This window comes from Patiria miniata, unplaced genomic scaffold, assembly GCF_015706575.1.
Source record: "Patiria miniata isolate m_02_andy unplaced genomic scaffold, ASM1570657v1 HiC_scaffold_20, whole genome shotgun sequence".
In the NCBI taxonomy this organism is placed as follows: Eukaryota; Metazoa; Echinodermata; class Asteroidea; order Valvatida; family Asterinidae; genus Patiria; species Patiria miniata.
Genome location: NW_024037059.1, coordinates 28970261 through 28998185, shown reverse-complemented (window position 1 = coordinate 28998185; position 27925 = coordinate 28970261). Strand labels below are relative to the sequence as shown.

General features: G+C 38.2%; 1 protein-coding gene across 1 annotated transcript; it reads left to right on the top strand.

The window, feature by feature from the left end:
* Positions 1-1057: 1057 nt before the first annotated feature.
* LOC119728515 (venom phosphodiesterase-like) lies at positions 1058-27925 on the top strand. The gene is given in 29 exon segments (XM_038200787.1): positions 1058-1141; positions 1815-1906; positions 3467-3523; positions 5069-5101; positions 5962-6232; positions 6970-7027; positions 7868-7959; positions 8633-8712; positions 10274-10393; positions 10543-10618; positions 11287-11320; positions 13993-14058; positions 15519-15591; positions 16351-16503; positions 17231-17303; positions 17784-17824; positions 18485-18606; positions 19793-19859; positions 20540-20627; positions 21440-21523; positions 21526-21638; positions 22743-22803; positions 23393-23547; positions 24209-24350; positions 24904-24984; positions 25427-25568; positions 26992-27145; positions 27300-27586; positions 27624-27925. Coding segments are annotated over 27 exon segments (2613 nt in total). The 5' UTR covers positions 1058-1141; positions 1815-1900; the 3' UTR covers positions 27471-27586; positions 27624-27925.

The following is a 27925-nucleotide window of genomic DNA, read 5'->3' as shown; positions in this document are numbered from 1 at the left end:
AGAAAAAAAGGATGTTGCAGTCTGGTTCCCTGACCCTACTCCATACGAAACGGAGCAATTTATAGACATCGGTGAATTGCTGGGTCAGGGAACCAGACTAGCAGGCTTGCACCTGGTCAAGGATGTGTAATCGATTGCAAACAAACTGTGGACTAAATAAATTTGGTTAATTGGGGGCAGTATTTGGAAAAAGTCATTTTTTCCCCAACGGTGGTTGGCTGTCCACTGGAAATTGATGCAAAAATTCAACTTTTCTTGAAAAGGTGCCATGATTTCACAGGATGCTTGAGACTGTTATTCACGTACAATCAAGTAAGGTATTTCATAATAATTTGGTAGTTTTGTTTTTTTATGTTTGCAAATGTTGTATATTACCTTCAAACATCCTTTGCCTGTTTTTTTTTTGGGCCCATATTAAAGCGTATGCGTCAACACTTGTAAACCATTGATATTTTCAAGAGGTATATGCAGTGCCAGTGCAGAAAGAACCGTTTGCAGAAAGTTGACATAACTTCACCACAATATCAATTGTGTAAACAAAATAATGCCAAATGGTGTACATGTATACGTTTTGGGTCCAAAGTTTGACATTTTCCCAGTCCCTGTTACCTTGGTACTTTGTAATTTGCCATTCAAGTAGAGTAATTAAGAATGACTTCAAGGATTGTGCTTATATGTTTGGGTAGTTTGCTATTCATAATCACTTTTGGAGGATGACTGCATTAAGGAGTGCATCAGAATTATACAATCATAGATGTCAGATGTAACAGGGACACGAAGAAAAAGTGAGCCTCAGTGTTTTTTCCCAGCTCAACATCCTGACGTCCACAACTATACCAAAGTAATATAATTTTTATTGACCTTCAACACCATAATCCAACGATAAGAGAATGGAATCCTGATATTAGCATTACTGATCTTATCGATTTAATGGTCAAATTAACCAATAACTTGGATTTACTTAAACGATTATGGAGATAAATCTGAAGTTTGTCTTTGCCACCAGCAACTGCTGCATTTAGCCTCTAATCTTGGGTGAAATCGTAGTTTTATAGGCTCCACCCAATGTACCACCCATAGTCCTGGCACTGCAAGCTGGTCATTCGAAATTGACTGGACGGAAAACTGAACGCTATTTCAGGTAAGTGATTGAAGGCCATGGAACTAAATTAAATTAGCTTTACGGAGAATGACAACTGAATAACTTTGTATGGTAAACCTCGCTGTGTGAACGCCAGCAGTATACCATTGTAAACCAGCTATAGATCTGCTGCTGAATGTAATACCTGAGCGGGCTAATGTATGACGATGCTCCATTTCTAATTCACTCGAATTTGAAAGAAGTAGACCTCAGGTAATTTGCAACTAGTAATTGCTACTATCTTCAAAGCGTGGAAATATCTTGCATTAGGCATTAAGGCCGGTTTATACTTCATGTGAACGTTTCGCTGCGAAATAGGCCGGAGTTATTCCTCTATGGTTCGACTTGGGCGAATTCGCAGCACAAAAACTCACCCTGATAGTTGACGAGTGCTACCGTGCGCGTACCGAGTATGAAGTGGCCTTTTAGTCGTTCTTGTTTTTGTAAACTCCCATGTTGTATTACCGCTTTTGAAATGATTCCAACAGGCATAGTAGTCAAAATTACAAAATGAAGTGCACGAAGTTCAAATTTATCTTCTTTTTTGGTTATCTGTTTCCACCTTATGCAGTACTTGTGAACAGTCATCCCGAAAATGTCCTCAAATCCAGCCATTCAGAATTCAAATGTCGTTTGGATTTTTTTCTCTTTATTTATCGCTTTTTTAATGAAGAGGTAGATTTTACCGAGTGGATCGGTGAGAAAAGTACTTGGATCAGCTAAAGACGGGAAGACATACAGGCAAAATCTGGGCCAACTATGTCGGTAATTATAACATAATGTTTAATCTAACTATTAAAAGATAGGTCGATGCTTATAATTTGATAGACAGATACTTATAATTTGGCAGATTTTGCAGGAAGGCCTGGCTGCAGTGATTCTGTATGCCGTGGTATCTGATAACCGTAGGTTATATTCTATTGATTGATAGTTGAATGCTTGCAGATTTAATTTGAGGTTTTGCATTGCGAACAGTAGGCCCACAACTTTAGAGAACTCTTAAAAGATGTGTGGCTCAAAAAAGAACAATAGATTAACACAAAGTTTGGCCAGTCAAGTTTTGTCCAAAGAAGGGGAGCTTGTTGTAAACCTGGACTAAGTTTGTGGACAGAAAATGTGAGTTTGGTTGGTCGCTTATTTTGTGAAATTATTATACGCCAGGTGACATTCACGTGATAACCCATGTTTGCTCACGTACCCAAATTATGACAGCACAACGTCCAACCCGTGTTTGATTTTATGCTTAAGTTGATCACTAGTGTGGATTTTAAGTCAATGTATGCTCCATTATCTGTTCAATGGGTCCAGTTGGATCCAACAGCCCTTCAAATCGAGAACCACTTAAAAATAGAACTATTATGAACGATTGTCGGTACCAACTTGACCGGCTTTCTATTTGTTTCAGGGCGTAGCAAGGTCATTTTTACTGGGGGAGGCCGTAAAAACTTCTTGAAAGTGCTGATCAAAACTGACGATTATGCACTCTAATTGACAATATATGGTGCTTTTCAAGGCGATAAATTTGCGAAATAAAAAAAGGCACCCGTAACGGCCGATGGCAAATAGGGCTTGACTTCTTTTTTAAAAGGGCACTTGTTCAGAAAAAAAGGCACTTTTTAACAAAGAAGGGCACTCTTTACAAATTTTGGGGTGGGGGTGTAAACGCTGGTGAAAAAGGGCATTTGAATGGAAAAGGGCAGTCTTTACAAAATATTGGGGAGGGGGTTGGATAAATACCCCCCTTATCCCCCCCCCCCCCGGTTACGCCTATGATTTGTTTACTTTTTCATAAACATTTGGTAACCTCCAATGCCCCAAGAGAAAAAGAAATATCTATTGGAAGGATTTTGTTTTTGTTGAAAAGCTAAATGAAATAAACTTGTCAAATATGTATCAAGATTTGTGATGCATTTTGCTAAAATCTGTGAAAAAAAGAGGATGGCTTTCGGTCTTCGGGTTTTTTTTTGGGGGGGGAGGGACACCCTGTATTTGACCTAATTCGGGCACAATTCGCCTTACAACCAGCTGGATAGCCAATCAGAATGTGTATTTTTTGCTAGCTGATTTTCATTGGCCGAAAGTTTCTTACGTCATGCGCAATATGGCTGTAAATGCGCAAGTTGTGGGCAACCTGCAGACGTTTAGTCTGATGCATCCACTCTTACTCAAGCACACGTGAATTAACACGCATGTAGTGGTCTGGGAACTATGATGAATGTTTCTGGAGGTGAGAGGCGGCGAGTCTGCACGCGGAAATCTTTCGTCTTTTTTTTTTACATCTTCTAACATGATAAAACTTCTTTTTGTTTTGGGTTGGACCTTCAGTCGTCGGTAAAATACAAGAGTGACGAAGTGATCCTAAGCTTCGAGAAAAGCGGAAAGGTAAGGAGTGCAATAATGTACAACTTAAGTAAAACTTAAAAGTGTATAGAATTAGAAATTAACTGTAGGCCCCTACTGTCTTGGGCGATCGTGTATTTACGGGCCCGGTTCCTATTAAAGGGAACAATATCCACTTTTGTAAAGGGAATGTACAACATTTGCCGTGGCTGCAATTTTCCGACATGAATGGATTTGGAGGAATAGTGTGATACTTTTTTTCATCTTTATATTCAATGAAGGTCAGTCATTGCAAAAATATTGAAAAGACATGAATTTGGGACTGAGAAACATTTTCAATTCTGTCTAGTGTTAGAAAATATTTTGAAAATGCACTCAACTCTGACCATAGACTTTGTACACAATTATATAACCACAGAAGTGGCGTCATGATACTTCACTCTTTCTTTTCAAAGTATTTTCTAATAATAAAGGAAATGTTTCTCAGTCCCAGATTCGGAAAGATTTCCATATACGAAGTTCACTCAACACTGTGAAAAATTCTAAGTGTTTTCTAAGAAAATGCTTGTATTTTCTCACTGCTCAAATTGACTTTGATGACATGAAATTGCTATCTGGGGGCTTGTAAGTCAATACAGAGGAAAATAGTGAACTTCGCATATGGTAATCTTGCCCCAGATTCATGTCTTTTCAGCGTTTTTGAAATGACTGACCTTCATTGAGATAATAGGCCTGCTATGGCAGTAGTGACGTTAGGGGGGGGGATGGGTATTTTGGAATTGGCAGTCACTTGAGGAATTCATTTTCATTGAACGGAACTTGTATAAAAATAGGGCTTTCCTAAACTACATTTTTTTTGTTTACTTGTGAGAGACAAAAAAAGTCTAACTAATCCCTAGGCTCCCCTCGACTTCTTAGCCCCGTGACTTAAAGGGAAAATACAACATTTGCAAACATCAAAAAATAAAACTACCAAATCATTTTGAAATACCTTGCTGGACTGTTAGTGAACGCATCCTGTAAAATCATGGCACCTGTATACTGTCGTTTTCAAGAAAAGTGGTATTTTTGTATCAATTTCCAACGCTGATCGGCCGATCAGCGTTGGAAAAAACTGGCTTTTTTTCAAATACTGGCCCCAGTTGACCATCGCACTTGCTTGCAATCGATTACACACCTATGAACGGGTACAAGCCAGCTAGACTGGTTCCCTGACCTTACTATTCCCCAATGTATGTAAACTGCTCTGTTTCTTCTTAAATGGAGTCAGGGAACCAGACTACAGGAAATTGATTGTTTTTCTTGGTTTTTATAGCATTTTCTAACCCAAAACCTCTAAAAAGTCAGTGTAACTATATTTGCTATATATTTCCAACCCCCCAATTCCACCCATTTCTGAAAATTACAGCAAAAGCAAATGATGTATATTCCCTTTAACTGTTAAGACTAAGAGGTTAGGCCCTTTATCCTTAAAAAATATAACTTTTAAGAAATATCGGCAAAATATTGGTTAAGCCTAATAATGAATAAAGACTGTTTATTTAACACACTTTCACAAGGTTATTTTTTCTCCATTTTTTTCCACAGAAGAATAAAATCGCATTGTATGCCTTTCTAGTGGTGAGTTAATATCTGTAGTTATACAGGCTGGTGTGAACATTGTTTTAAGCACCACTCTGCATGGTGTGGAACCATTTTGATTAACTGGCTCCCTGTAGCTTTACTGCATCAGAATTTGGAAATGTATCTTCTTTGGAGAGTTTTTATTGAAGTTGACACGTTGAATGATCGGTGGAATACATCCAAGTTTCCAAATTTATCCCGCTAAAATTTCACACTCAATTTTTTTTCTTCAAATTTGTATTTTTTCATGATGACACAACAGTTCACAAACTTAACTCAAACCTCTCTTTATCTTATTACGGTGTTTGTGTAGTTAAGGACCCTGTTCCATATAAGAGGGGCACGTGTGGTCTATCATTGGAGCACAGGATTCATGATCGTGAGATTGTGGGTTCGAGCCCCGCCATGGCCATGCATGTTGTGCCCTTGAGTAAGGCGCTTTACCTCAATTACTCCTCTCAACCCAGGTGTTAAATGCTGGGAAGGTGACAGACTCGCTGTGGAGGAGGTGTGGTGATCCCCCCACAGCAGCATGAGTCTGGCCCAATCGCTTCGAAAGAGAGATGGGCACTCCGTTACTGTGAACACAGATTCATCCTCGAAAAGACGAAAAGACACTTTTATATATTTTTGGAATACTGCTGAGAATTGTGCCCAAATGAGCCGTAACCTTTTCTACATAGCTACAATTTTGTTGGAAACAAATAGAAAAACAATATAGAATACCATGTGCAAAATATATGAATTAAAAAAAACTTGGAGACGGCCTGGGAAAAATGAAGCGGACGTGGACAAGAAACTGGTTTATTTTTTTACTTGGCCTTATATCACAAGCATATATTTTTGTTATCATGTAGGTGGTGGCGGTTCTATGTGGTGTGGGTGTTGGTATAGGGATTGGCTATGGCATTTGGTATGGTAGCGGACCTATCAAAGCACCTCAGGGGCCAGGCGATAAGACTACAGCTTCACCAAAGTTCACGACTATCAAACCTCAACAGTCCACGCCTAAACAGTCCACACCTAAACCGTCCACACCTAAACCGTCCACGCCTCGACCACCCACACCTCAACAGTCCACACTGCAAGGAACCGTGAGTTCGGCACCCACAACAAAGTCACCACCAGGTATGTACTCTTCCAGTTTTCTAGTAAGAATGTTGAATGTATAGGGCAGTCTTGGCCCAATATATAAATTCAAACAAACACTGTTCCTTTTTATAGCTCCATGCTTGATCACCGCACGTAGCGTGATGTTTACAACAGTCGGGTGAGCCATTGAACCTTTTCGCGGTAGCTGATTGGTTCCCTAGGAAAGAGATGATGCTTGATCACGTATACTGCACATAGCACGTATGTTTATAACCGTTGGGCGAGTCACTGAACCTTTTCTCGATCATTGATTGGTTCCCTTGGAAAACCTAGGGAGAAAATAAAGAATAAGTTAAACCGCGGAAACGAAATGGTCAAGATGTTAGTGTGAGTAAGCCCGCTGGTCTAATTGTGCCATTAGAGGGCGCACTATGCACCGTCCACTATCGAACACTAGCGTCTTGGGCCAAGATAGGTCAGATCCAGATCCTGCTTTGGCACAAGGGAGGAGGTGGGGGGGGGGGGGGTGGCAGGCATGTGCTGTGTTTTTCTCCATGATTTTCTTATATTTCTTGGTCTGGGGGTGTAGACTGCCTAGAACAAATTATGTTGTTTATTATGTCCTAAGCCTTAAATTGTCTTTGTGAAACATGGCACAGAAACTTGAAATTTTAATGGCAACACTAGCTTTTATCAAACTTGTTCAATTTGTCTACGCTCTTTTAGTAAATATTTTCTAACTTGTCATTTATTAATTTCTTGTTAATTCACAGAAAAACCTTGGCTTGATACACCGTGTTTTACTGAACAACCCCCTCAGTGTCCCAATGGGTAAATATAATTAATTAATGAACTTTAAGGACTTTAAATAGTTAGCTGTGTTCATTTTGGATTTATCATATGAACATGTTATGCCCCAACTTGGCAATTGGTCCCAAATATAGTTGAGATGGTACCAACTTAAGCTGAGACCAACTAAAGTGTTCCAACTGGAATACCTGTGTTGGAATGGTCCCCTGAGCTTCACTTGGGACTGTGGTGTAGTTGGGTTTAACAGTCCCACTCAGAGGCGATTGTGTATTGTAGGGCCCCGTTCCTTATAATCTGAGAACAAAATCCACTTTGAAGTTTACCAAACTAGTGGGCGACTTTAAGAACAAATGGGTATGTCGTAGATTAAAGGGCAGGGTTTTGAATTTTTTTGGGAAATTTGGGGTAGGAATGACGATGACGATGACAAAACGCAACACAAAAATAAAGGTGGCGATAACCGTGATGTACCGCTCTGATTCGTATGGCACCAACCGTAAAATGAGTACAAAACTTGCAATTTCTACCAAAAGAAACTGTTCAAATTTCACCCAAAAAATGATAGAAGTCTACTTTCAAGTGCTTAAGGTTAAAAAAAAATATCATTTCGGAATGATAAAACACCCTTGACTCTAATTTGACCAAAACTAAAACGGGGGCCCTACACTACATAATCGTCCCCCGGAACCATTTTGGACATATTGTTGCCAATGGGTATGATACTTTTTTATTGATCTCTTAGATCTGATCTCATTTGATTGTGATATTGATATTGATTTGGCTGGGTTTTCATCAGTTCTTACACCTGATTGTTTGTAGAATGTTATGATTTCAAGTGATTGTTTTCTTGTTGTATCGTAGTGTCGACAGACCACCACTGATCCTGGTGTCTCTAGACGGATTCCGGTATGACTTTCTTCAACGAGGCATCACCCCCAACCTCAAGAGACTGAGTAAGTATTCTTGATGGCAAATATGTCATTTAAAGTTTGTTTCCTCCGGACATGCTTTACTGGTTGACTTTATCAAGCCTGCTCTTTAGAGATCCAACCATCCTCTTAGCTTTAAAATGTAGCTTTCTTGTGTGCGTCAACTGTACTTGCACCCATTTTGGACTTGTGTTTTAGAGTATTAAAGGCCAAACAAAAAGTATTTGGGCACCTCATCAGGTCATCCCAAATAGGAAATTGGTTTCTGACTAATATACAACATTTGTAAACATAAAAAAAACCAGAAGTACAAATTATTATGAAATACCTTACTACCGAAATACCGTCTGTAAGTGAATAATTGTCTCTTGTGACATCATGGCACCTGGTAATGCTATCATTTTCAAGAAAAGTGGCATTTTTGTATCAATTTCCAACGATGGTCAGCCTTTTTTTGAATACTGTCCCCAATTTACCAAAGTCAGTTACCTGTTTCAGTTGATGCTTTTTTTTATTAGATAATATTTTAGGCATTATACATGACAGTTAAAATATATGACACTTGTAAATTCATTACATACAAATTACAAGTCAAAACAAAGGAAATGATCAAAGGGACAAACTACAAAATGTTAAAATACGATTATTATTGTTTTTGACATGATTTGGATATTTTGTTGTTTTTCTTTGTTATCAGGTGACTGCGGAACTCACCCACCCTATATGTACCCGACCTTTCCAACGTTGACGTTCCCGAATCATTACAGCATAGTCACGGTAATTTCTAGTTGCAGATCAATTGTGCCTGATTATGTATGTCACTGCTTCACTATGAAGTGGCTTTTTTTATCCGGGTTTTTGTTGTTGTATGTCTTAAAGGCATATAGGATCATTTACTTTTCACGCGTTCATTTCCAATAATAACACCACTCAAAATCCAAAGAAGAATGTTCAAAACCTAACCTGTTGAAGTTTCAGTTCAGATTACACTTGTTGAGAAAACAGTGAGAAACCATGCCCAACCTTTCGATCACATTAACAAGATCTTGTCATAGCACTGTGTATTTTTAAAAGTCGATCAGTTTACTGATCATTGGAAATTACCCACATTTCTTGATTAGAATACATTTCTATAAAGAATAATTTCACGGGGTGTTTAATTTGGTACCAGCACAATCTTTAATTCAAGTAGGCTTTTTGATAATAATTTGGTAGGTTATGTTTTTTTAGATAAATGCAAATAATCTATAGACCTTCAATAAAATATCAGTCATGCAGATCAGGTTGCTAGAGCTTGTGCATATTTGATGGTGAAATTCGAGAACACACAGTAGCCATATCAGGGATGACCTCGATTAGAAATGCATACAAAACCAATGGGAACTGTTGCATGAAAGAATATGAACAAGTGGTCGATGATGCATGAGGAACAATAGGAAATCCTCGATGTACACCATAAACAAACCTTGATGCGTGTTTATGGTGTAAATCGAGGACACACACGTGCAACATCATCGATGAATTCAGGATGAGAACCGAATCGAGAACAACCTTGATTAGAAAACGTGTACAAAACTAATGAGAGCTGTTGCAAAAAAGTTAAATATAAGGAAATACACAGAGTATAAACAAAGGAAAAGGAAAGAGGAACAATAGAAAATCCTAGATTTACACCATAAACAAACCTGTGTGTATGAGTTTGTTTCTGCATTCAATAGGGGACGTTGAACAGTAGAGGACATTAGGGTGTGTGTGTGGCTTTAATGAGTCAATAAAGGACAGATCAGACTGATAGGACTCATATTTGTCTTTGTGGGTGTGTGTATGCTTAACAGGGTTCATCTATAAAACTGCCTATTTGATCAATTCAGATATTGAATACGAGTATTTCTTTGTATATAAGACACATAATACAATCTTTCTTTATTATGTGTCTTACTAAAAACAATATGAAGAATTTATTTCCAAAACGTGATGACCACCTTTTAGAATGCCACCCTCTCCTGGCCGCATAAAGTTGGGTTCGACAGGTTTTATGTCGTAACACATAACTTTGTAAATCAATTAAGCAAAAAGTGAAGTTTAGATACAGCTGTCATACTGTGCTTATTCTTTAAAGTTTTACAATTGTGGGCATTTTTCACCTTTTCCAAATGGATATATTGCGCTTTGGAAATAGAAGTCTTCATATTCAACCGGAAGTATGCCCCCTCCCTAAAGCCTTTCAACTACCTTAATTAAATTTTCACTGTTGTAAGAAAATAAAATATTCCTTGAATAAAAACCTTTATGAATGGTCTGCATCTGTTTATTTATTTATTTTTTTTTTTTTTGACAGGGTCTTTTACCAGAGCATCACGGGATTATTGGAAACAACATGTACGACCCCGTACTCAAAAAATCCTTCTCGCTGAATGGAGACGAGAAAAACAACAACTACTGGTGGGGAGGCGAACCAGTGAGGAAGATTCTTTGAGATTTACATATTGATTCATTCTTTATATAAGAATTCAGTTCTTCATGTAATTCTTTTAGGTTACTTTAGGGAGAGTTATGGCATCTTGGAATTTATATGATTTTTTTTTTTTGTGTTCAAATTCCTCGTAGATATGGAATACAGCCATGAAGCAAGGTTTGACTGCAGGCTGTTATTTCTGGGTCGGCTCGGAAGTTGACATTCAAGGTAATTTTATCTCACGAAATCTAATACAGGGTGAGTCAAAAAAAAAGGAAACCCAAATGGCAGGACCAATTTTTTAATGAAGTTCTGCATGTAGCACTATCAAAATCTAGGATATGAAAGCCCAATTAATAAGCTTTCTTTTAGTGCAAGAATCATTTAAATCACTTATGTCCTTTTTTAAGTTACCAAATTTTAAACACAACCACTGTTTTAAAGTTCCGTCCAAGGATCACAAAAAAAGGAAGTGTTCTTTCAGCAAAACGAAAACAATTCACATAGGGTTGTGCATGAATTGTTTTCATTTTGCTGAAAGAACATACCTTTTTTGTGATCTGTGGACCGAAGTTTAAAACAGTGATTGTGTTTCCGTAACTTGAAAAGTACGTAAGTTATTTGAATGATTCTTGTACTAAAAAAAAGATTATTAATTGGGCTTTCATCTCCTAGATTTTGAGAGTGCTACATGGAGAAGTTTGTGAAGAAAATGTCCTGCCATTTGGGTTTCTTTTTTTTTACTCCCTTGTACATTTTCAAAAATCTTAAAATCGTTACCCTTAATTGGAATATCTTCATCTAAAAATTGTAATTTCTTCAACAAAATTACGGCGGTTATAATTACGCTTTTCGGTATTAAATCCTTATTTTCTTTTTCTTTTTTTTCAACTTAGGAATGAGGCCGGATTACTGGTTTCCATATGATGGGTGAGTTGCAGTCAATTAAAACATGGGATTTTTTTGGTGGTCAATCTTTTGTAGATTTTAGCATCCGTGAAATTAGTTTTTGTAATTAGGAACACATTTTGTGCAACTTTCTACGCCTCTTATAAATGTATGAAAACTATTTGACATCCCTTTTTGGTTTATTTTCTCCAAAAGTGCACTTCTTTCAACATTTTCAAAATTTCCTTGCTTTTCTGGACAACTGAGGGCACTGTTGCTGTGATGTCATTTCAGAAAAACATTGTTCAGTTTAACTCTTTCAGTGCCCGCGACATTTCAAAAGTTTAACCCTAAAGCGCCCAACTTCGAGCTTTTGTGTTAATTATTCAAAATTCTATAAAAAAAAAAGTAAATAAGTTGTAATCACCAAACTTGTTGTATCTTACTCTCTGGTATATTCTTGTTACCTTCAAAAGTCAATATTAGTCATGCACCTAGTAATAAACCCTGAAACACTCTCCTGAACACAGGGGAATTCCGCACTTTTGCAGAATATACGTGTGTCGCGTCTGATACCCCTCCTCGTACAAACTCTGTTCATTATCATAAATATTGCCATGATTGTCACTTTTAGCACCATCATTATCATTTGTATCGGTATCCCAAAGTTCGTCTTCTGACTCACCATCCAGTTCTGAAATATCCATGGATTATTCTGAATCAGAAAAGTAATCCCTTACCCTGTCCAAATCGGCGAAAAAATACACTGATTTTCTCTGGAGATAACACGCGAGCTCGGTTTATGGGCGCCGCCATTTTGTCAACAAATCGAAACTCAGTGTGACGCCCTCTCACAAGAACTCGAATATAAAAATAAATACAGGTCGTACATGCATATAATTGGTACCATTAGAAAGAGCGAGAGCGCCCCCTTTTGATAACATGTTACTCTACCTCGTACATGTACGAGGTTTGGCGATTTTAAGCACGAACATTACCTCGTACATGTACGAGGTTGGCGCTTTTGGACTAACAAAAATACCTCGTACATGTACGAGTTTGGCACTGAAAGAGTTAATGATTTTCTGTTCAAATGTGAACCCAAATTGTGCTCATTTAAAACATTCATGAAAAAAGTTTGCTCATTGGCTTACTGCCATGTACTGACACAACAATGAATCATCAAAGATAAGGAAATTACAACAGCAAAATACCCACAATTCTGGTAACTTTTTGTGCTGAAACAGCTGCAATATAGAGGTTTCTGCCTGAAATGACATCTCACTTTTGCTCACGATTAAGGAAATTTGCATTAGCATAAAAACCTAAAAAAAGGCACAAAAAAACCCTTGAAAATGGCAAAACGAAAATTTACAATTTTCAAGGATTACATTGATAAAATGACATTGCATTTGCTCTTTAAGCATAAGAATGAAATTAGCTCTTGTAATCATGTGGTTTTTATAAAAGTATCGATATGCAAATGGCTCTGTGCATGAACAAGTGAGGGCGCTTTGTAACACTTTCGAGAGCCCATTGGACCATAGTGGACAGGACACACCACATGCGTTTACTGGTACATGGTTTGTTCATGTATAAGTACGCAGCGTCTTCGCGTTAGCATAAGGCGTCGTCGGCAATGCGTTCAAATGTCTCTCCCAGTGGTCTCCCCAACTCTCCCTTTCTTACCATTGAGGGGTAGCCCAGGTGGACTCCCTTTCCTCCCTACGTAACGGAGGGAGTCCAGGGTATAAAGTGCTCAAAACCGGGCGAAAAAATTTATGACCAGTATTTTCAATATTTTTACCTTGTTGGAGAAGCTAATTTTTACGTCGTAGTATTCTATGTAGCCTTATCTATTGGGCCGCTGGGTTCAGAAATTCCATATGCGATGCTGACCGACCTTAATCTGGAAAATAAACTCGAAAGCAACGTTAAACTTGTACGTGTTTGTAGACTCTTTTCATCAGTTTCTCACCGCCGAGTCTATTCTAGTTGTACATGATGTACGTCTGTGCAGCGTGTAGTCTGGTTCCCTAGACCGGACAATTATTCTCGACGCTCGTATCACGTCTGGTCCGGGGGCCAGACTATGCAGCATGAATATGCAGTGCGCACGCGCGATTTGCTTAGTAACCACCCTCATACGCACGCGCACTTACTTGAAGGCGCGGTCGCTAATCCAATGACCGAGCGTGTTTTCGCACCAGTTACCAGAAACACGTTTCGGCTTTGGTCATTGGTTGAGCGTTTTCGTGACATCGGTTGGCTGGAGTGACGTCACGGTTCCAACCATAGCTAAACAAATGAGGGCGCTAGCGTGCGTGCGCGCTTTCGTACGCACGTACATTGTACATGACGTACGACTCTGGGAATAAACTGATGAAAAGAGACTACAAACACGTACAAGTTTAACGTTGCTTTAGAGTTTATTTTCCTGATTAATGTCGGTCAGCATCACATATGGAATTTCTGAACCCAGCGGCCCAATAGGTAAGGACACATAGAGAATGTAGGCGTGAAATAAGCTTCTGTAACGAGGTAAAACGTAACAAAAATCTGGTCCAAATTTTGGGTGGTCTTATGTAGAGAATTCTCGTCCTGGATGTTAGTCGTAATGCAATGAAGACTTCGTCCAACCTGGGCTACATTGAGGGGGTACTTGTAAACGGAGCCCATTAAATATCAACTTTGTCACACGTTTCTCTATACAGGAGCACCACACCACAGACAAAGATCAACAAGATCAAGGAATGGCTGCAACTTCCAAATGATAGCCGGTGAGTGCCTTGGAATCATATCCCCAGGACTATTTTTGCGGTAGAATAATGATTCTTATATAAAAAAATATTGGAGCCCCTAATGTGGCGCACTTTGACATAATTTCCCTCAATTGCCTCCTTCAGTGTTGCCAAACCTCTTTGTTGACATACTTCAAATCATTAGTAAAATATGCTGGTACTTTTACCTTAATAATGCTTGGTGTGGAATCTTTGTGAACAATTTCAGTGGCATGATATTAAGTCCGCAATTCAAAAACGGTGGTGCCTGAAAAGTTGGGCACAAATCCAGCCGAGTGTTACCAATCGTGGCACACTTGAACAAATTTTGGAAAATCCCACAATCCCACATTAACATTTAAGAATGTCTTTAAAGTTGATAAATCTGGATAAATTATTATCTCCACTCACATATCCACTTTACAAGTTTGTCAGAAACTTGTTTTCTTATTTTGGGGCGCATTTGAAAAGAGTTCATTGTGCACTTCAGAAAATCACTTCAATAAAATCAGAAAATCACCCAAAAATAGAATTTCTCTGGAACTTTGTAGCGGGTAGGTAATAAACTCAAGATTTATGCACGGGAATGTTAAGAGCTTGATAAAAATTCACCAACTCTGAAATTTGAGGTAAAAATTTTGCTCTAGCAAGGCACTAGAGGCAAAAATCAAAGTGTGCTACGTTAGGGGCCGTGCCATGTTACCATTTCACCATGGGTGGCATGGGAGGCCTGTGCGTAAAGCACTCACCTCTTACCACTGTGGCCCTGGTTCAAATCCAGGCCGCGGACCATACATGCCATATGTGAGTAGAGTTGTGCGTTGGTTCTCTGCTGTGCCGTGATGTTTTTTTCTTCGGCCCTCTGGTTTTCCTTCCTTCGGAAAAATCAAACACTTTCGATCTCAGGCTGTGCTCCGTGGTCATATATGGGTCGCTGTGGCTGGCTGCCAAAGGCGCCTTTGCATGCCAGCTGCTTGAACACGTTGTAGCCGCGTCCTTCGCAATTCCGCTTCTCAGCTGCGAGTCAAGGGCGGATCCAGAACACAATTTTGGGGGGGGCCAAAAAAAATTTTGGTCCCCCAAAAAAGTGGGTCTAAAAAATTACGGCGTGGGGTTCGGGGCCCGCGAGGGCCCCGAAAAATTTTTGGATTCTAGATGCTCTGTGGTGCGATCTGAGGCAATTTCTGACCACTTTAACCAATTTTTTTTGGAGGAAAAGATGGTGGTGTACTCATTGCCTGCCTTTATTGCGATGTCACATAAAAAAAAAAAAATTGGTTTCGTTTTGGGGGGGGCCATGGCCCCCTTTGGCCCCCCCCCCTGGATCCGCCCTTGCTGCGAGTAAGGATGATTAGCCTCCTAAATTATTATTATTATTATTACATGTATATGTCGGGGCACATCAACAGTACTAGTAATTGAGGAGAATTATTATTTAATTTTTGTCCTTTTTTTTCCAGTCCTGACTTCATCACCTTGTATTTTGACGAGCCTGATCACACCGGGCACGACTTTGGGCCAAATTCAGATGAGGTTTGTCCATTTTTGCTCATTCTTTTTGCTCAGATGAATTAAACACCAACAAAATCAACTCTTCTGCCAAAAGTTGCTTCAGGGATGCATTGTGACAAAGTGATGTGCAAGGCAGGAGATGGACTGTTAAAATCCAAGCTCAATTGATCACAAGATTTTAATCCCCCTGGCTTGCAAGCCAGACAGGGGGATATTGTGATCGTGTATTCCTTCCGTGTGTCCATGTGTGCCATTTTGGTTAGGATCACTGAAGTTCAGTCATCGATCTCAACCAAACCTCAAAGTTGGTCTGTGGAGAGAATGCCGACGTCAAAATATGACTTTTCATATAGTCCTTTCCAATATGGATATTTACGAGTTCTCTGGAGAGCTCAGCTCAGTATTACAAATGACTCTAACATGTGGGCCTTTCCACGCTAAAGTGGTACAAAGGTGTAACATGGGATTGGGAAATGAAGCAGGATAATAATATCAAGTTGTTTGTCCTATTTTCCACTTGTACATTCCCACCCCATTGTTTAGGATTGTGATTTTAAAGAATTGAAGACTTTCCAGGCAAATTTGACAAGATATTTATACTCTCAGTGCTATGCATGTAACATGCACAGAAAGTTTTCCATGGAGATCGCTCAAGTTTTACTTGCAGTATTTTTATATTACAGTGAGTCGTTCTTCAAATTGTGTCAATAGATTTCCAATTGAAATTGTAAATCGTGATGACCATATTGATGCATTGTTTCGTTCTTTCTGTGACGACAGCAAGATGCAATGGTGACAGAGGTGGATTCTTACATCGGCGATCTGATGAATGCGATCACTGAAGTCAACATGGAGAACTGTACTAACATCATCATCCTCGCCGATCACGGAATGGCGAATCGCTCTTGCGATCTCAACATCAAACTTCAAGACGTAAATTCACATCCTAAATTTGGAAATCTCATATTTTGGTCCCACCAGATTTTGAAGGGCGGATCCAAAACACAATTTATTTGGGGGGCCAAAAAAAAATATTACGGCGTGGGGTTCGGGGCCCTAGTGAGCCCCGAAATTTTTGTTGGATTCTAAATGCTCTGTGGTGTGATCTGAGGCAATTTCTGACCACCTTGACCAATTTTTTTATGAGGAAAAGATGGTGGTACATGCTGTGCCTGCCTTTATAGTGACGTCACTAAAAAAAAAGAGTTAGTTTTCTTTGGGGGGGGGGGGGCATGGCCCCAATTCCCCCCCCCCCCCCACCGGATCCATCCTTGAAGATTTTCAGAGATTTTTAACAAATGACTCGAATGATAAACTTTCAGATGTTTCAGCTGATTTGTCGGCAAATTTGGCCAAGTTTCAAAGTTGGACAAGAATTGTTTTTTAAAGGGGGTACTGAATTTCAAGTTTTTGGGGTTTTTTTTTTCAAAGCAGATTTTCTGAATTTGTCTAACAAATGATGACAAAATGTAAACATTATTTTTTGTTTTGGAATTTTTGCAGAAGACTTTTTTTTTTAAACAAAAGGTTAACTATTTTGGGAATGGGGGTGGCGGTGTTGACCAAGATTTTTTTGGATAAGATAGAGCCCCCCTCGCTGACTTTATATAAATATTTTGTTTGGATTGATTTTATGCACTGTTTTTAAAAATATTTCCAGTATATCACGACTGGTCAATACTACTCAAGAAGTTCAGGAGGCACGATGATGAGATACGATCCTAAATCGAATGGTAAGCATAAATCATTTGATTGTAAATGCTAAATAATATTAGTTTGTGTGTTGAAAGTACTAAAAGGATCTATGAGATTAATATTTCTTAGAACGAATTTTTTTCTCCTCTTTGAAATAAATGTATACAAACCATTTAACATCCTTTTTTGGTAAATGGTATTGAAAATTGTGCATTTTTAAACATTAAAAAAATTGTGACAACTGATGGCGCTATTGTTGTGATGTCATTTCAGGAATTAGACACTCTTCAGTTCAGGGTTTTTCTGTTCAAATTGTGAACCCAAGAAAATCATGCTCATTGAAAACATTTGTGAGAAAAACTTGCCCATTGGCTTACTGCCATGTGCTGACACAACAAATCACCCACCCCTCTAAAATTTACAACAGCAAAATATCCAAAATTCTGGTAACTTTTGGTAACTTTTATGTTTGCGAAATAGGAAGATATTAATTTTGTTTTTGGTTTATTTTGTTGCAGCTGAGATAAGTGAGCCTGCAGATATTGTCGAACATTTGAAGGTCAGTAACTAGCCAAAAAAAAATCATTTTGCAGTTTTGAAAATTAACCTAAAGGCAATATACAACATTTGCTTTTGCTGTAACTTTCAGAAATAGATGAGTTTGGGGGCTTAGTATTTTATAGGAAATATCGTTTGAAGTTTTGTGTTCGTAGATGCTGGAAAAACCAAGAAAAACAATCATGTTCTTGTAGTCTGGTCTCTGACCCCACTTACATTGAAATGGAGCAATGTATAGACGCCGGGGAATTGTAAGTTCAGGGAACAAGTCTAGCTGGCTTGTGCCAGTGTGTAATCGATTGCAAATCGTAATTCAGACTAACTAAATATGGTAAATTGGGGGCAGTGTTTGAACAGTGTCAGTTTTCCAAAGCTGGTGGGTTGCCAGCGTTAGAAATTAATTGATACAAAAATACCACTTTTCTTGAAAATGTCAGCTTGCCAGGTGCCATGATTTCACAGGATGCTTTAGACTGTCATTCACTAACAGTCCAGTAAACGGGTATTTTTATAATAATTTGGTAGTTTTGTTTTTTGATGTGTGCAAATGTATATTCCCTTTAAAGAGAGATCAAGTCTACTGAATTGAGGACATTCCTTGTTTTTTACCCTGTTTGATTTATATGAAGCATGTGTATTATTTGTATATGTATATTTATAGTGCATTAGCCCCGGCTCAGTTGCATATGTCAAGACCGATACTCCGAAACGATGGCATTACATCAACAATGTACGCATTGAAGATACATTGATTGCTGTCGAGCAAGGCTACACTATATCAAAGTAAGGAGACATTGAACATTACATAATTATGTTAAGGTAGAGTACATCACTTGTCATTTGTGCATTTTTCATTTGAAGCAAGTGCTGAAAATTGAAAGAAGGGTAATTAACCCCTTGATGCCGGTATTGTTCGGCCGCGAACAGCAGCACATTGGGTGGAATGTGTACGTGCAGGCATTCAGCTGTTGTCTATGAATGGATGGGCTATGCAGCATGAATCCGGCAATAACAGTCCCTGGCTTATCAGCTATTATTGAGCTGCGTCTAGAGCCATCAGCCAGCATTAAGGGATTAACAACTAACCTGATGAAATTTAGCTCAGTGAATTATGCTGTTATTCCGAGAAAATATTCTAGGATCTCGATTTCAATTTAAGAGTTGCCGAGTCATGTTTTGAATTGCGCCTGAAATCAGTGGTTGGGACATGTTCTTATTTAGCCAATTGCAGCTACGCGATGTGACACACTATTAAACCAATGAATTATAGCAACCGCACGTGTGTGCGTCTTGTAAACGTTCGCTGAATTAAAAATGAATAACTAAAGGAAATTTCCAAAAATGCGTCTTTAGACGCATCTTTGGAAATGACCTTCTTTTAGTGTGTTCTTCAAAATGACAGCATGCCAGAAAGATTAATTTCACAAGGAAGTTTAGTGCCATTACTATCTTTAAACCATGTAAGCTTTTCAACAATAATTTGTCGGTTACTCAATAGCTGCAAATGATGTACTCTACCTTTAACTTTCGTTCGTTAGTCATATTTCAAATTACGTTTTTCTACATGGCTGACTATAGTTTGGATCTTGTGCTCATTTTTGAATTGCCATTTTTCCAGCAATGCAAAAATTATTCCCTTTGGAGTGACATTTCAGGAAAAACAAATCTGCCCAAGTTTACAAATTTTAGAATTATTCACAGCCTGACACAAATTCAATTCCTTGGGTGGACTGGCTCCGGCCCCCTATAAGATCAATAATCTAGGAACCAGACTACTTGCAGGTGGATCTGTGCGAAAGCATAATGGAACTGTTTGTAAAGGCGTACCAAAAAAACTTTTTTTAGAGGATTACAGAGGGTCAAAAATTGGCTTAAATACATCCAAAGCTCAAAATTCATGAGAAGAACAAAAAATGACATTTTTGATAAAATATCAACATTTTTTATCAATGTAAATTTGTAATTCCAGTGGTCCTTCAGGTGGTTGTGCTGGTGGGGGGCATGGCTATGATAATCTGAAAGCAGACCAAATGAGGGTGAGTCTTCGTTTGTTTTTCACTTTGTCCTCATCCTAAGTCAGAATCTGGGAGGAAGACCTTCAAAATTAGAGGGATTTACACTCTACCTATTTAGTGCATAAAATTGCTTGTAGTGCATTGTGTCCTAATCCTTACAAATAATACGGCACATAAATGACAAGAGTACAGATGAATTTGATGGAAATACCTTTTATTTTCCACCTGAACAGGTATATTATCCTTTTTAATCCTAATTTAAACTGTTTCAGCATCATAAATATGTCAAAAATTAAAGAAATTGCACAAATGACAGACGTATTAAAACGAAGGTTACTTAACTGTGGTAATGCCATTGGAATGGACCAAAAAGGAGTTGTGTTACATAATTGGCATTTTCTCAGCAACCCAATGTGCTGTTTTCATGATTTTTTTTCAGTATTTGAAAGAAAAAAAATCTCAGCTTTAATCTGATAGGCCTATCCAAAACATAAAAATTCACTGATCACTTAAAAAAAAAAAAAAGAAGCAAATTCAGAGTTCCTTTTTTGGGGTCACCTGTAAAACAAGATATCCCTATGGCTAATCTTGTATCTTGTGGCATATATTTACTTCCATTTTCCTACTCAAACTTTACTCATGTGCTGCTGACCTAGGACCTTCTAATTTGTTATAAATCTCTTTTCTTCCTCGCTACACAGGCCCTGTTTCTTGCATACGGTCCATCTTTCAAAGCCAATCTTGAGATCGAACCTTTCAGTAACCTAGAACTAATGAATGCCATGTGTGGTGAGTCTCATTCCATTCTTTTTATGAATGCTGTACTAATATTAGTTCCACACCTAAACGTGTTCTGAATATTTGGTATTATTTTTGTTTTATGCTGCTTCACGAAAGCATTCATTTAGACCTCATAAGTTAATTGTGACTTATGTATTGAATTATATTGTTGGAAAGTCAAGTAGAACTGCCAAATCCAAACAAAATTGTGGTAAAATTGAAATAGATTGACTTTAAAAACTTCAATTGCCTCTCTCTTTAAAACATAGTAAAATATCTCCGGCATCAACTATGCAAAAAACTGAATGGGGGTGATTTTTTTTTTTGATTTTCAAATTTATTTATATTTATAACCCTTGATATATCTACCACTCATATTTTAAAGAAATAGTATAAAAATCGTGAATAAAATAGTTTTAAAGTAAAACCAATTGACATCTTTCATTTGAATGATTACAAAACTCGCAACTTTTATGGTCTTTTTCTCAGTGTTTTACTTTTTGACATGTCGATGAGTGCGAACTTTTAACAGCCATAACTTGTCAACGGAATGACCGATTGAAGTGCAACAAACAGTATTGTTAGCAGAACTTTATTCTCTTTCCTAATACCTGCAAACCCTCATTTCGATCTCTGCCCAGTTGTGTCTTATTTGCTAGAACGCCTCACATTATTCCTCTCTAATTCTCCAGATGTCTTAGGCAACATCCCTCAATGAAGCGATGGAGAAGCAATCACTACCATGCTTCTAACTTGCCCCCCCCCCCCAAAAAATGCATCCTAACCACTTTTAACTTTTCATTTTTCTCCAAATTCTTTAGATGTCTTAGGCATCAACCCTCCCCCTAACGACGGCGAGGCAGGTAGCCTACATCATATGCTCTTTAACCCGCCCAGCCTTCCCCCAAGAATGATTCAAGTCTGTCCTCTCCACTCATGTGTCCATTCCCTGCATCCGATCAAGACTACGTGAACAGGCTCAGTGAAGACATGTCAATGTGCATGTGTGAAACACTGCCAGTAAGTTATTCAAAAAAGAGTATTACACATTTTTAAAACAAAGAAAATGACTGGAGCGGGATTTGAACCTGCGACCTTCGGCATTATCCCTAGCTTTATGTCATTTGCAGGTTTATGGCTTCTGACTAGCGCCCTCGAACAAAACATTGAGAAAATGGGGAACCGCCAACATCAGGGTGGATAGCACAGTTGGTAGAGCACCGGAACGGCACTCAAGAGGACGCAGGTTCAAACCTCGCTCCAGTCAATTTCTTTGTTCAACTTTTAAAAATTATTATGAAACACCAAGTCAGTTTCCCTTTGTGGTTTATTTAAAAAATCATTAAACATTGGTGAGTAAAGATAAGGTAATAAGAGATATATTATCTGTTTATGTAGATTGATAAGGGAATCATCTTGAAACAAATAGATTGTTTAGTTTTTTTGTTGGGGAGGGTGTAATTTCTGTATAAAACAAGACCACGCTTGCCTAATCCAGCAAGACCCAAAAAAACTCAGTTGAGGATATTATTTACACTCAGTGACTCAGTCAGTGCATAAAGAGTGCAAACCAGTAAATAGGCCCAGAATTGCCAACGCGGGCCAAATCACAATTTGTGCACCCTCAATTTCTTTGCTATTAGAGCATTTTGTGGACCGTGAACTTGAAGGTTTGGAGAAAAAAAATGAGTGAAAGCCGTGTACAGGGGTGTGGGCTCATATTTCTGTGAAATTCGGATTAAATTGGGCCTTAAAATTGCTCTATTTTGCAATGGAGTACAGGCATCATTTTTCAAAATGGCGATGGGCCACAGGACTTCTTTTAGGGGTGATCATCTTGAGATGGGATTTTTTCCCAAAAGTCATCAAATTGCCACCCGAAAATTTAACAGAAAATAAAGATGATGAAATAAGCTTTAATTTGATGGGTGTCTCAAACACCTTGGAGAGTTGTGAGTATTGTAAATAATATTTGGAAGTATGCGTAATTATCACCGAGGTCTATGGGAGTCGATTTACAGTTCTGCACCCACAGAGGACCATTGGCTGACTCTTCAGTTCCAGCAACATGTTGAACAAAAATTGTATTTCTCCTAACTGACCTTATTTTCTTCCAATCTGTAGGATGGAACATCAGAAACAATTGAAGATTTTGATAAGCAGCTGAATTTAACTGAAAGTCAAAGTAAGTCATCAATTTTATTGCGAGAGTGCTCATTTTTTGAAAGAGATTCGCTGAGGACACACTGTTATTGCCTCAATTTGACAGCATTTTTACAAGAAATCACACATTTTTTTGGAGAGTTCAGATTTGGCCATAAACCGGACCACTTGGGTGGGGGCATTTTTCACTCGGCTTGTGACTGAGTCTGATCAAGCTAACGTGGTCACCTGACCAAAAGTCCTGATCTGATTGGTCAGTGCACTGACTAATTGACAGGATTCATTATGTTCAGAGTTCCTATGAGACGCAAATCTCCCAGATCTAGTATTGATTTCACAACATTATTCCTTTCAAACTTGTGTTGACCATATAACTGCGTTTTTCGTAAGACTATTTTCATGTAAAATATTATAATTTTTTTTCTCTCATTAATCAATGTGCACTGTTTGATTGACAGCATTTTTTTATAACATTTTTAGTGAGTACTAAATCTCCCAGATCTTGTATTGCTTAACTTAATTCCCTTAAAATTTGTGCCAATCTTTGAACTGCATTTTCATAATAACTTGATTCTTATATCGAATATTTATTTCTCGTTTTGTTAAAACAGAACTTGCATCGAAAACCAAGCATGCACCCTTTGGTATGCCTGAGGTTAATTTCTTGACTGATTTCTGCGAGTTGACACAAACTGAGTACATCACGGCTTACAGTCACGAAATGAAGATGCCTCTCTATGCCACCTTTACCATCGACAAAAAGACAGTGAGTTAATTTGCAGACTGAGATCAATAATTGGGGGGAGTGTCTTTATAATTACATAAAATATGGATTTTGGAAATTAGTGTTTAAAAAATCAAGGAAGAAAATTCCAGCATTTTATTAACCAGTTCGCGTCGGAGGATGTGATAACACGCACTGGCTGGTTTTATACACAGGGTTAAAACGTCAAGACGGGTTAAAATGTCGAAATTTCCTTGACTCACCTCCGGGTGACGTCTAAACATGCTAATTCCTCATGTCTTTTGTACACACACACAAAGTCTGTGAAGTCTGTGGAGGCGGACCGTGTGTTGATCTTCAGTTGGCCGTTGTGCCTGGCCGATTGTTGTACAATTTACGCTCCAGTGCACGCCTCGAAGTTTTGAAACATATGACCATTATGACGTTTCGGCAAGAAATATCATACAACACTATTGAAATGACTCTTGCGACTCAGTATTTGTGGCGTTTGGCTGTATATCAGAATTTGGCTGAAAAATTTTGCCTTTTGCGAATTTTTAGCAAAAATAATCCTGGCGTGAAGTTATTAATTGAAAACTTAATTGAAAGGGATTGATTAAACAATGGGAAAATATAAAACTTGTTGCCCTTAACTTGAATCATTGATATGAAAATGTTTTTTATTATTATTTTTATTTCTCAGACCAGAAACCCAGCACCAGTGTTTTCCAACTGCACCAGACCTGATGTACGCATACCTACTGTCATGTCTCCTGACTGCTCAGACTACGACAATGCCGCTGGAGACTGGGCCAACATCACCAAAGGCTTCCTGTACTCGCCGGGTAGGCAGGAGTCCTTAGATATGGGACCTAAAATTTGACTTTTTTAAGAATTGAGATATTTCTGGATATATCTGGATTTTTCAGAACAAGAGCTTTCCAATGGTATACAACATGAAGGGGTACTTGGTTCACTAACGGAAATATAGACAATCAATTTACTGGAAGTGGTAAAACCGATTCTTAAGAAAACGGCTCTTAAAATCTTGCAGTTGTGTTACGGTGAATGAACAGTCAACTAATAAAAATGGGATGAAAATAGGTTTTAAAGATGTTTGAAAGAACAAAAACATTGGGAAAAGGTAGCACAGGCAGGACTTACAGATTTAGGTTCACCTGAAAACAAAGATGACCACCTCTTCAAACTTGCAACTTTGTCCCACTGTACTGCAAAATGGCACTTTCCAACTTTAAGCTCATTTCGTGATGACATCACATATGATCAAATAGTTAAAGCTATTCATTTATCCATATTACATAAATACAAGCATATCATCTTTGTAAGTATTGAAGTTGTACATTAATTTTTTGATTTTTCCTATTTTCTTTAATCTAGGACTGACAGAGACAATCAATGCCAAGATGGATTCGCTCATCAGTTCCAACATGGTTCCACAATATACTGGTTTCATTAAAGGTAAATGGTGGGATTCTCTTTCTGTTCACAGCTCTTTTTAATAGCTTTGTATTCTGCTGGGTTCTTGTTGCAGAATTATTCTGCTTAACCTTTAGTTATTTATAAGCAACATATATTTGTAAGTTTCAATCTATTCATATACTTCCATTGTTTATCTTATGTATGGAATGGTTCTTTGATATTCATTCTCCACTAATAGGCAAAGGCAGTTGTCAACTGATTTGGCAGTTGATCATTCGATATACAAAAACCCTTGGAATGAAATCTGTGCTGTCAACCAATTTTCAACTGATTCTTGACTGTCCACAGATCTTTGCGGTGAATTCTGTCATGTTTATGTTCCACTCGTATATAATTAGTTGATTATAGTCTAACAAAGTTCTGTCATTGTTGTTAGACTATAGTCAACTAATTTTTGAACTGATTTGTTGACTATCCACAGATCTATGGAGTGGATTTTTGGATGTTCATCTTCCACTCTGGGCTGATGAATACAACGGTGTCAACATTGTGACTGGTCCTATCTTTGATTATAACTTTGACGGCCTCAGAGATTCTGTGGAATTCTTATCACAAACATCCAGGTATGCACAACTTCAAATTTTTTTTGTTTTAAATGGCTTCAACAAAAGTAGGACTATTAAAGGGAATATACAACAGAACTACAGAACTAAAAAACAGAACTACCAAATTATTATGAAATACGTTACTGGGCTGTATAAGTAATGGCAGTCTAAAGCATCCTGTAAAATCATGGCACCTGGTGTGCTGACATTTTCACGGAAAGTGGTATTTTTGTATCAGTTGCCAACGACTTAGTCTGCATTTTGTTTGCAATCGATTACACATCTATGAACAGGTACTAGCCTTCTAGACTGGTTCCCTGACCTTACAATTCCCTTACGTCTATAAATTGCTCCATTTCAATTAAAGTTGGGTCAGGGAACCAGAGTACAGGAACATGATTGTTTTTCTTGGTTGTTCCAGCATCTACAAACACAAAACTTCAAACAAGTCATCAGTGTAACAATATTTGTTATAAAATACTAATCCCCAAATCCATCGATTTCTGAAAATTACAGCAAAAGCAAATGTTGTATCATTATTCCCTTTAAAGTTACTCTTCCTGAATTGAAATCGAGATCCTAGAAAATGACATTGTTTTTTTGGAATATACAGCATTCACAGAGCTTAAACTTCATCAGGTTAGTTGTTAAGCACCCTTCTTTAGATTTTGAGCACTTTTGTTGCTTCAAAAAAAAATGCACAAATGGTCCACTCTGCCTTTAAGTATTAAATGAGTTGTTTATTGTCTCTAAGGCAAATGGTAATTTTTGAAGGAATTATTTTTGGCAAGAAAGTTTTCCCGTTAGGTTTTCAATCTTTTTAATCATCATCACTACACTTAAAGCTACAGTCCATCATTTACAGCTATCCAAAAAGTAACTGACGTAATTATTGTTGAAAAACATACTTGGTTGAAAAATAGTAAGGGGACTAAACTCCCTGTGAAATTATTCTTTCTGGCATGCTGTCATTTTGAAAAAATCAACAAAAGAAGGCCTTTCTAAAGACGCATCGTTGGAAATTTCAGTTTGTAGTTCTTTTTTTTTATTTGGAAAAGGGATCGCAATCGTTGACACAATGCACACGCGTGTGCGGTTGCTATAATTCGTCGCATCAGTGCACGACACCGCGTAGCTGCAATCGGCTCAATGAGAACGTGTCTCGGACGCTGAATTCAGGCCCAATTCAAAACATGATTCAGCAACTTTTGATTTGAAATTGAGATCCGAGAATGTTATTTTCTCGAAATGTACAGCTGAAGCTGAGCTGAAACTTCATTAAGTTAGTTGTTAGCACCCTTCTTTAGATTTTGAGCACATTTGTTACTTCAAACGAACAAAATGCACAAACTACAAATGATGGACTGTATCTTTCAACACTAAGTAAAGATTTCTATGTTAAAAGTCATCAACGGTTCCCGTTTTCTTTCCTTTCTTGCAGTGCAAGACTCAACGACACCTTTGTCCCAACTCACTTCTTCATTGTAATCAATCGGTGTGTGGATGGTGGCAAGGCCGTTGACGATGCCGCTTGTAACAAGCTAGAACCGCTCTCATTCATTCTACAGAACAAGGATGGCGTTCACACGTGTCAGGTACGAGACGATTTAATATGATACAATTTGGATAATTTGATAAAGCTTTTGATCCATTAAAATATTATAGTAATAGTAAGTCTGTCGAGAGCCAATGTGGCCCATCAGAATTAACTAACTAATTTCACCCATTTTGATTTTGATCTTTTTGCAGATGACCCCTGATTTCATGGAGACTCACGTTGCCTCAGTAAAGGACGTCGAACTCTTGACCGGTTTACGTTTCTACCCTGACCTGGATCGTTACGAGTCGATACGTCTAAGAACATTCAACATTGCTGCAAACCAGCTCTTCTCTGATTGGAGGCTTCAAAACAGTATGTAAATGAGGAGTAATGGTTACAATTGTCTTACTATGCATCCTTGAAGTCGATACTTTGATGTCGTTTGACTTCGGCCATGGACCAATCACTGTATATTCATGGTGGCCCCCTTCAATGGCGAAATCAGTGTGCTTGCTATTGTGCAAAGCAACTGCCCCATGAGGGATTATCTGAACAATAGCTAGCACAATGCTTTCGCCATTGATGGGGGCCTCGTGTGTGTGCAGTGATCACGTCTCAGTGGATTGGTCTACAGACTCTATAGTTGTGGGACTATCAACTTTTATATAATACCTACAGATCCTTGTCATTTGATTGGTGGAACTCACATTACTTGACACTCATTATTCACTCCCATTCACGCCGGGGCTCAAAAAGTCCCATTCGCCCATGGTGAATGGGATTTACTGTTTAACAGTTAGGATCATCCTTGTTCCAAAGCACGGTGATTGTGTGC